The sequence below is a fragment of the Mus pahari genome, chromosome 4, assembly GCF_900095145.1.
Source record: "Mus pahari chromosome 4, PAHARI_EIJ_v1.1, whole genome shotgun sequence".
Classification (NCBI taxonomy): domain Eukaryota; kingdom Metazoa; phylum Chordata; class Mammalia; order Rodentia; family Muridae; genus Mus; species Mus pahari.
In genome coordinates, this window is record NC_034593.1 from 95696817 (window position 1) to 95707474 (window position 10658).

At 40.2% G+C, this 10658-nt stretch overlaps 1 protein-coding gene and 1 pseudogene across 2 annotated transcripts in view; both read right to left on the bottom strand.

Annotated features, from left to right (window-relative positions):
* The window catches only part of LOC110320854, a 7329-nt pseudogene extending 3088 nt beyond the window's left edge, over positions 1–4241 (bottom strand).
* A 1029-nt stretch (positions 4242–5270) lies between these two features.
* The window catches only part of Pifo (primary cilia formation), a 14935-nt gene continuing 9547 nt past the window's right edge, over positions 5271–10658 (bottom strand). The window contains exons 1-6 of one of the 2 annotated variants that reach the window (XM_021196868.1): positions 9533–9700; positions 9304–9449; positions 8656–8754; positions 7791–7921; positions 6547–6664; positions 5271–5523 (exon numbers count right to left, since the gene is read on the bottom strand). In XM_021196868.1, coding sequence (XP_021052527.1) covers positions 5455–5523; positions 6547–6664; positions 7791–7921; positions 8656–8754; positions 9304–9449; positions 9533–9593 — 624 coding nt within the window. In that variant the 5' untranslated portion in view covers positions 9594–9700 and the 3' untranslated portion in view covers positions 5271–5454. Of the gene's footprint in view, positions 5524–6546; positions 6665–7790; positions 7922–8655; positions 8755–9303; positions 9450–9532; positions 9701–10658 lie in introns of those variants that run through there. The other variant, XM_021196867.1, reaches the window with a different exon arrangement.

The window sequence follows — 10658 nt, forward strand, 5'->3', positions numbered from 1 at the left end:
GTCCTGGAACTCTCTCTGTAGACCAGGCTGGCCTGGAACTCAGAAATCTGCCTTCCTCTGCCTCCCAAGTGCTGGGATTAAAGGTGTGTACCACCACTGCCTGCCAGTCTTTTGCTTTCTGAATGTCATTCAGCACAGTAAACTCCTACCTAAGACTGCTTGCATTTTGTCTCTTGGGATTTTATATGTTGTAGTTTCATTTTATTTTGAGTCTAAGAATTTTAAAATGTCGCATTCTTAATTTATCAAAAAACCATTAATCATGCAATTGTGTGATGTTTAATCTCCAAGAATCAGTGGGTTTTTAAGTTTCTTTTGCTGTTGACCTGTATTCTCATTCCCTTGAAATCCAACAGAATACAAGAAGTTATTTCAATTTTCCCCATATTTAAGACTGATTCAGTCTATTTTTAATCATGGAAAGTATTTAGCCTCTCTTTCAATTATGACAGATAACTTTGCTGGGTAAAATACTTTGGGTTCATATTTGTCTTGAACAATATGAAATATATCCCTCTGTGCTCTCCTAGCTTTTAATGCTTTAGCTGATAAATCTGGTGTTGATCTAATAGGCCCGACTTTGTGTAACTTGTTTTTCTCTCATCACTTTCAATATACATATTTTGTATATTTAATGTTTTAAAACATCTGATAAGATGAGATTATTTTCTAGTATTTCCTGTTTGGTGTTCTAAACACCTCCTGTATCTGGATTGGCATCTCTTTCCCTAAACTCTGGAAAAATTTGTTTTGATTCTTTTGAAAATGCTTTCTACAGTTTTAGAATGAGATTCTTCTCATTTATTTGGTCTTATCCTTTAGCTCTGGTCTTTCCATATTGTCATACATAACTTGAAATTCCCACTTATACATTCTAATTATTTTATATTTGGCCTTTTTGCCTTGTTCCAGTTCCTCCAACTTGTGTTAAAGTTCTTATATTTTGTTCTCTCCTAGGTCCACTCAAGTTGTGAGACTTTCCAAGAACCTTTTATTGACTTACTTTCATTTTTCAGATTGACATTCCTTCAATATTTATGTTTTATTGAATTCCTCTTTTTAAATCTTTCATTGCCTTACTTATTTTATTCAGCTGTTTATGTTCTCCATGAGGAACCTACTTAATTTCCTTCAGATTACTTACAACCATTCTTTGAGATCTCTGTTTGGGATTTCATCTAACTAATTGTCACTGGATGCCATTACTGTATGATTAGTAAGTTTTGCCTTAGTTTCTCATTTTTCTTGTACTACTGCATCAGGGTATAAGCATATGAGGTTGTTTTACTGTTTGTATTTTTATTTTGAGACAGGGTTTCTCTGTGTAGCCTTGGGTGTTCTGGAACTCTGTAGAGCAGTCTGGCCTTGAACTCAGAGATCCACCTGCCTCTCCCTCCCAAGTACTAGCATTAAAGGTGGTAATACTACCACCCAGTTATTTTTTTAAAAATCAGTTACATTTTTCAGTTGAAGTTATTTGCAAAGTTCAAGTTGGCAGTAGATATTGCATGGTAGAGTTGAAGTGTGTGGTTCAGGTAACAGTTTCTCAGTTCAGGAACTCTGGGTGTCTGGTCTAATTATTATATCATTATCTTAGTAGAATATTAACTGAGAAAGCAATTATGGCTGCTGGATATCTCTACTATGTAAACCTCATTCAAGTCCATTGACAACAGTTTGACTTCAATAAATACTGATGGGCAAACAAACAAGATAGTATGGAGTATCCTCAGATTTTAGTTTCCAATGGTAGAGAAGAAGATGGTTTGGTATAGGGGTATTAGATTGCCTTTGGAGGAAAATGAGGTGAGAAAAGCAGCTGGTGGGGGCAAGCTGGGATACTGTTAATGTCTATGTTTTTTTTAATTGGATATTTTATTTACATTTCAAATGTTATCCCCTTTCCTGGTTTCCCCTCTGAAAAACACCCTCCTCCTAACCCCTCTCCCATCCCCCTGCTCACCAACCCACCCACTCCCCACTTCCACAGGACCAAGGGCCTCACCTCCCATTGATGACTGACTAGGCCATCCTCTGCTACATATGTAGCTGGACCCATGAGTCTCACACCATGTGTACTCTTTAGTTGGTGGTTTAGTCCCAGGGAGCTCTGTGGGGTACTGGTTAGTTCATATTGTTGTTCCTCCTATGGGGCTGCAAACCCCTTCAGCTCCTTGGGTACTTGCTCTAGCTCCTTCATTGGGGACTCTATGCTCAGTTCAATGGATGGCTGTGAGCATTCACTTCTATATTTGTCAGGCACTGGCAGAGCCTCTCAGGAGACAGCTATATCAGGCTCCTGTCAGCAAGCACTTGTTGGCATCCACAACAGTGTCTGAGTTTGGTGATTGTATATGGAATAGATCTCCAGGTGGGGCAGTTTCTGGATGGTCATTTCTTCAGTCCCTACTCCACACTTTGTCTCTGTAACTACTTCCATGGGTAATTGTTCCCCCTTTTCAGAAGGATCGAAGTATCCACACTTTGTCCTTCCTTCTTCTTGAGTTTCATATGGTTTGTAAATTGTATCTTGGGTATTCTGAGCTTCTGGGCTAATATCCATTTGCCAATGAGTGCATATCATGTGTGTTCTTTTGTGATTGGATTAACTCACTCAGGATGATATCCTCTAGATCCATCCATTTGCCTAAGAACTTCATAAATTCATTGTTTTTAATAGCTGAGTTTTACTCCATTGTGTAAATGAACATTTTCTGTTAATGTCTATGATAATAAGGAAAGAATTTGTGATGTAGGTATAACATAGTAGTATTTTTTTTTTAAAATTAATTTTTTTTACACTCCATATTCCATCCCCCCAGTCCACCCTCCAACTGCTCCACATCTCACACCTCCTCCCTACCTCCTGTCTCATGTGGATGCCCCCAATCCCCACCCCACCTGACCTGTAAACTCCCTGGGGTCTCTAGTCTCTTGAGGGTTAGGTGCATCATCTCTGAATGAACACAGATAATGGGTAGAGAAACCTGCAGGACAACCTTAAGTCTTAACTGAGCAATATACAAACAAAAGCAAAATCAATGTTAGTCATATATACAAGGGTAGGGACTAGTTAATAGAAAACAAAATAAAAAAATACAGAATAAGTTTGGAGTCAGCTGAGCTGAGTTTAAAAACAAAGTCCTTAGATCTCTGCATCACTTGGTGCTGTGTAAGAGGAGCAAGAGGGTGTCCTTTGGTCGCTGTAGCCATCACATACATTTTGTGGGTTGTGGTTTTGGTGTGCAGGGATGCAGAGGTTGTAAGTCCTTTCTTGATGGTTTTCTTGTCTTCCACCTTGACCTCTTGTGACCTTGCAGGGCTGGTATACATGAGAAGCAGCACTTCCCATGAAATTCCTATTGTTTCAAACAGCAACTTGAGAGGGGACTTGTGTCCAGATTAAGGTTCTTAGCTCTTCCACCTGCTTCCTTGCAACTCTACCCTGACTTACTAACTTCACTTACAGATCTTTCCCCTTGCAACAGAAGAGCTTATTGTGTGCTATCTTGACTGTTCTCTGTCACTGACTTTCAGGGAGGCCTCTGATCCTTGTCTTACAAGAAGTCTTCTTTCTTGTTTCTCTTTTTGGTTGTTTTTGAAACAAGATCTCAGGCTGGCCTCAAATTTATGGCCTTTCTGCCTTAGCCCCCTGCTTGTGAGCATAATTACATACATGTACTGCAGTCAAATACTTCCTGACCAGAAATCCTAAATTGTGGGTTATCAGATTAAAAGAGGACTGTGGAGGCTTTGGGTCTAACTCAGTGGTTGAACACTTGTCTAACATGGTAAAGCACTGGGCTTAATGCTTAGCATTGCAAGTTAAACTAAGTAATTAAAAAAATTAGAGAAGATTATGTAAGGGAAGTGGGGTAAGTGAAAATGCTTTTTAGTTTCTGGTATCTTTATAATTGTTTAAATATTTAGTTTAGTTCTCAACAGAGACTTTCCTGTTGTTTGCCACTATGATTTCAGAAAACCTCAGTCCTTAAGGAATTAGACCTCTCTGGCACTGTTCAGCCAAGGGCCTTTGTTTCTAACTGCTCCTTTTAATAGCTAAAAGTTACTGTGTGGCTCTAACGGTTACTGTGGGCTAGAGTTTTCCTACTGTCTTCGGTCATGTCTCACTCACGGGTACCCAGATCCTTGAAGATTTGCTCCTTAATAATTACTAAGAGACTACAAGTGAACCCTAAAGCACTTTCCCAAAAGATAAGATGGGCCACACTTGGGGCGGGAGAGATGGTTCAGTGGTTAAGAGAATTGACTGCTCTTCCAGAGGACCTGGGTTTGATTTCCAGCACCTACATGGTAGCTCACAATAGTCTATAACTCCAGATTCAGGGGAATCTAATGACCATGTTTTGGCCTCTGAGGGCACCAGGCATGCATGTGTAACACAGACATTCATGTAAATAAAATACTCATCCACATTAAAGAATAATAGGCCATACTTAGTGCTAATCTTGAATAAGTATGAGTGATTTTAATGTTAGGAATAAGGGGCTTGCCCTCCCAGGCTAGATATGCAGATATATACTTTAACATGGCTGCTGTGTATTCATTCATTCATTCATTCATTCATTTATTTGCTTTTTGAGACAAGGTCTTTCTTGACAAGTCATAACCTTGACTGTCCTCACTATGATGGTTCAGGATGTTGTTTGCCTTTCCTTCCCAAATGTTGGGATTAAAGATGTGTGCCACTGTGTCCCGCTATTGTGTATTCTTATTTCAAACCCCAAGACTCACTTGTAAACCTGCAGGGACCATTTAAATGAAGGGCAGACCCAATCTACTAAGCACCTTGTGGAATTTCTCTAAGACTTCAGGTTGGGTATATGTTGATTTCTGGTATATTCCCAATGCTTGTCAGTTGCCTGGCATTAAGTGGGAATTCAGTACATAGGCTAAACAAGCAATGTCATGGGTAATGGGACTTTTGGATTCTTTGAGTGTTATGTCAGTCTAAGAAAGAACAGAACCTGGAAATTTCCATTCTATAGCAGAGAACTCATAAGCTTGAAAGAAGCTCCTAAACATAATTTAAGTATTTTCTATATTTTGTGATCTCAAATCCTTTCTAAGTCCTTGATATATAGGGGCTATAATCTACCTAGTGGCAAAGCTAGTTGTAGAACATTCAAGATGGATACCTGAGAATGAGAGGCAGTAGTTAAGAGATCCCTGAGTATTTCTCAAAAATAAAATAACATGGTTAGATAACCAACACATACCACTAGACCACAGACAAAGAGACGGAGTAGGAACATTCTGAACCAGCCTTTATGTATTTGGAGGGTTACAATGAGACCCTGTCCCTCTCTGGACACGAAATGGGCAGACAAGAGGGCCCAGGAACAAAGAAATTCAGGAGCAATTATGTCCTCACTTCTGGAGACTCTGTGGTCAGGACAGCACATGAAGACAGTAATACATTTTGTAATACATTCATTTGTAATACAGGCTAAAGTAGGCCACTCGGCTACGATGCTTTCTAAAGTCCTTGTCAGCGGACAGCTGCAATAAAAGGAAATTGTCTAGCTTAGTATCCCAGTGAGAATCTTCTACTTCTGATCTTCCTGGCAACAGGAAATAAAACTTCACAGTAATGACCCTATGGTCTAAGTAAAGCCAGACCCAATAATAATTGAGGTGTAGTGATCCAACATTTTGTGAACTGAGAACATCATACTCTGGTGCTTATCATGTTAGGAATTAGTGGCTATGCGGAAAATTTTGAGTAGTTGATCAGCATCTTGAAGGCAAGGACTGTACGTTTAACTATGTTACCCATTAGGTCCTAGCACATATCTATATATATGCATATAACAAATATTCATGGATATAATTATCAATTCCACTAGGGAAAAAACATAAATCTAGAATTATGATGGCAAATCCATATTAGGTATATATTCTTATGTACTGTATTAAATGATTTTCCATATGTGTTATTAATCTTTATAACAATGTCAGAAAAATTAATTGCATTGTTAAATCCATTTTAAAGATAAAAATTGAAGCATAGAAAACCCCTAAAGACCATAAAGGAACCCAAGACAGAACTCTTATTTGAAGACTGGTAATACTCTCCACATTCTTGACCAGAATGCTCTCCAGTTCTGCAATGACCTCACATGTGATATGTCAGAAAAAGCAGTGAATCAGGAGTTATAAATATGAACTGCAGCTGCCCAGTCACCTAATCATTACTATTCTCAGTATCTTCCTATGTTATATAGGATATTTTTTCTTGATTACTTCAAGGGATTATCAGAAGCAGTTATTCCCTTATCTAAGGAACAAATAAAATATGATATTTGGTTAGTCATAATTATCTATAAAATGCTAATGCAGATGTATAACTCTCTAAAAAGATCCTCACATTGACACACACACACACACACACACACACACACACACACACATTCAGGGGATCATGAACTACCTAAATTTCACTTATAGACTTCTGGTTAAGAATAAATGATATATAGTATGTAATACTAGACAGAACAGCGTTTTAAAGGCCACTCTTATTACCTCAGCTTTTAGAGTCCTTTTCTCTAGACATGGAACCTGAGACCAGTCTGGAGATCCAAATTTCATTGGCCAAGTCACTTTTGGGACTGACTTCATCTCTGGATTGTATGTGCCAGGGCTAGAAATAAATAAAAATACAGATATCATGGTAGATGACTGAACAAAACATCTTACCAGTCTTTGGGAAAAGAGGACTAACCTTTTGATGTCAGGCAAACATGAGCATCATTTCCCTGTTATTGTATTTCTAATTAGGTTAAAGAAAACCAGCCTCAACATCCAAGCAGGGTAATGACAGACTCTAGTTTAAGAATATTTCTGTAACTCAGTGTCCTCAGCCGACAGACCAGAGGATACCAAAAAAGTGAGTGACCGGAGACCCACTGTGACGACAGATAAGTGCTGCCTAAGATTTGAACTTCATGAAAGATATTCAGCGACAACCTACCTATAATCTAGGGACAAGCAAAGCAGAACTATTTGTTTTTTGTTTTGTTTTTTGTTTTTTGTTTGTCAATGAAATTAGTTTTGGATTGCCTTTGTTTGTAATCCTCTTCCAGATTCTATTGTGAGAGAATATTTCCTTCCTTCTCACTATACTCTAGCCATGATAATGTCTTTCCTTTTCTACCTCATCAAATTCTTTCCTAATTTAAAGTTTTTGTGCTTTTTACTTGTGATGCTCTGTCCTTACACCTTCATAGAAATGACTTAATCTATTTGTTCAGATCCCAGATCGAATAGTACTTGCTGAATGTTTTCCTTAACAATCTCAGATAAAGTAACCTCCAGCATATCACTCTACAGCTTGTTCTAATGCCTCTAGAGGACAGCACCAGCTCACCACCCGTTCAGGTGTGAGCATTAACTGTCAAGGGCCTGCTTCACTCCTGGGAGTGTTGCAGTTTGATTAGTAAATTATATGGTTAGTAGTCTTACTACTGTTGATATTTTCTTGAGTATTTATGCCTGATTTTGTTAGTTCTAATATGAAATCTCCAAGAGACCAGGATCCCTGTTTTAATGGGTATAGTGAATGATTTATGGAAGCTACAAAACCGCCTGACACATTAGCAAATATCTACTGAATTAATAACTGATTCTACAATTAAACAGTACCAGAGACCTGGAATGGTAGATATCAAATCTTTAAAGATTTAGCTGGGAAAGTTTGGGTGTAATTCCTGCTTTATATACTTCTTTTCCTATTTCCCCTTGAAATGCACAGTAAGCAGTAGACATACCCAGGGTAAGAATCACACTTTGCGTCACTCCTAAACCGAGGCATCAAGATATTAAATGGAGCAAAGCTCTTTTTGTGTTTTTCACTCAAAATATCAACTTTCTGATACATTCCTGGGTATGGTGTCACATCCTGTAATCACAAAAAAAAAAAAGATTAGTGGATTAAATACAGTTACCTTTCGTAAGATATAATCTATAGCTTGATAAGATATAATTTAACATAAATATTTAAGGTAAACAAAACAGAGTCATTTTTATCCTGTTTATAAGTCAGCTACATACAGGTTAGTGTGTCAAAGATGTAGAAATAGGCCCTTGTAGGCAAAAACCTAGTATGGGGCTGGGGTAGTTGTATAGTGATATACAACACATAGAAATAAACTTAGTATGGGTAAGGAACCAATGTAAGTTGGTATAGTCTACCACTGGGAGAATTTTATAGTTAGTATCTCCAGTCCTTGACTGTCTACGTCAAAAACCACCAACAAGAGAGGAGGATCTTGTTTAGCCTGGGGCTATAGCTCAGTGGAGGCACATTTGCCTGGTGCAGTCTAGACTCAGAACTGCATCAGAAAGAGAAAGACAAGGGTTTCCTCTTCATAATTAGGCTTGAAATCTAGCCAGACTCATATACCACAAAGTGAAAAAGTTGGAATTTGTCCTTTAACTGACAAGCTAATGTGATGTATGTAAACATAGGTTCTAAATTTTAACTTTTGGTTATTAAAGCCTTGTTTTGGACCCATTTCTTTAGCGAAGGGCTTTTTCTCCCCCTCCCCCCAGTCATCTACCTGTGTACAGTGCTAATGCTGCAACATAAATTTATGTTATCACATGATCCACCTTACAATCCCAGAACATTACCTTGCTCACTGGCTTAAACCTCACAGCTGTCCTGGCTCCAATAGCATAGCCTTTCGTACTGGTTGGGACTTTCGATAGGTTATATGCCAAACCATTCCACTTCCAGTGAAAGGAAGAGAAGGAAGGCGGGGGTGGGGGGGGGGGGGTGGGGGGAGGCGGGTGGAGAAAGAAGAAAAGCATCGGCATCAGTAACAATCCTAGAACGGCCTTCAAAGTGGAGTGAATACAGAATGTGTAAACTTCTCTGCAAGACATGGCCCTCCCCCGCCTGCAAAGAGGTGTGGCTGGACAGACAAACAAATGAATTTCTGTGAATCCCAATGGCTTTCGTCTTTAGCGCTGTCAACAACTGAATTTACTTTTATGGAAGAGTCAGCCTGAAGATCGTACTAACTGACATCAGCTCAAGAGGGCGCTGGAAGTGAAGACGGGGGTCTGGCGGGGAAGGGATTATATGAAGACAAGCTTGCGTTTAGTGGGGGATGAAAAGTGGTGAATTATCGTCGTTTACACATTGGCTCTACAGCTGGTCTCATATTGGGACCCAGAAATTAAAGTCACACACAGAGCAGTTTTTCTCCCAGAATACCTATGCATCCTGCTGTAGACAGGAAACTGAGTCCCACCCAAGGGAAAGTGAATACTTACGTCTGTTGCTGCTGCATAACACCCAGGGCCTGTGTGGGGCATTCCCCTAAGAGGGAGATACGCGTTCCCCAGCCAGGTTGGGGGATAGTAGTGAGGAAAGATTTTCCTCGCTTGACGTGTTCCAAAGGAGTAATTATTCACCTTCCCTAAAGATCAAGAGAAGAAACTCCAGGTGAGCACGTGGGTGGAGGGAAGCATGGGGCAGGGGGACGGTGCTGCCAACTCTTACATCGTAAAGCAGGTGTAACTCCACGGAGCGGGGGAGCAAGCGGTACTTCCTCCGTGTTCATCTCTCCTGCTCTTCTTACCCTTCTGCTGTCTGCTCTGTAAATCTCTGCTACTCTCCTTACCTATTCTGCTAAAGCACATCCTGCAGGGTGCTAGGCTTAGCTCTGTGTACTACGTTGCCAAGGGAACGGAATCTCGGAGAGTCAGAGAAGCAGAGCCTAGGGCTCTGAGCGCGCCTGCGCAGCAGGTTGCTCAGGACACGGGTCAAGTTAAGTCTAGGCTCTGAGGCTCTTAACTTTGAGAGAGGCATCAATTAGGCACCAGGTGGAAGGGCTATATGGGTGAGTGTGTGAAAAACTGCTTTGGAAAAGTCCACGAGGAATACACTGCTGTAAAGGTAGAGCTATGGGGGCTCAGATCACCCTAGGTCTGGACTTTGGGACCAGAGAAGCAGAAAACTCTGAACTGTGTTGACAAGTGAGGAAGATGTTCCTCTGAGCAATGCCTGGAGCAGAGGATGGTGGGTCAGGTGTTGAGGTTGAGCTGACTCAAGGATCCCATCAGGTCCATTTTAGATCCATTTTTCATTTTCCTCAAGTCTGATCTCGTGTGTGTGTGTGTGTGTGTGTGTGTGTGTGTGTGTGTGTGTGTGTGTAGTGGTGCAGGGGTAGGAGAGTGTAGGAACGTGTGGGTACGAGGCTTTCAAAGGCTAGTGACTCTCAGTGGAACACTAAGAGTGCATTAGCATAGTTGAAGAGCTTAATAATTTAAAAGTTTTGTAAGTCTCAGTATACTCCTAATTCTACTGACAGGTTTGCTGAGAGTTTTAAGGTTGTGGAAGCAAAACCACAGTGTCTACTTCCTGGCAGTTGGCAATGTGAAAGGTTTTCATCCCATAGGTAACAGCCAACTAACCTTTGAGCTTTTTCATTCTAATGGGAGAAAGAACATCAGAATGTTTGTTATTAAACTTTGTCCTGGGCAGAAACAAGAACTTTTCCCCCCTCGGTTTTAGGGTAGCTTTATGACTTGACCAGGTATAGGAGGTAACAAGGTACACTGTCTGGCCCATGCTGCTGTGTGTCACTTTCCTCCCTCCCTCCCTCCCTCCCTCCCTCCCTCCCTCC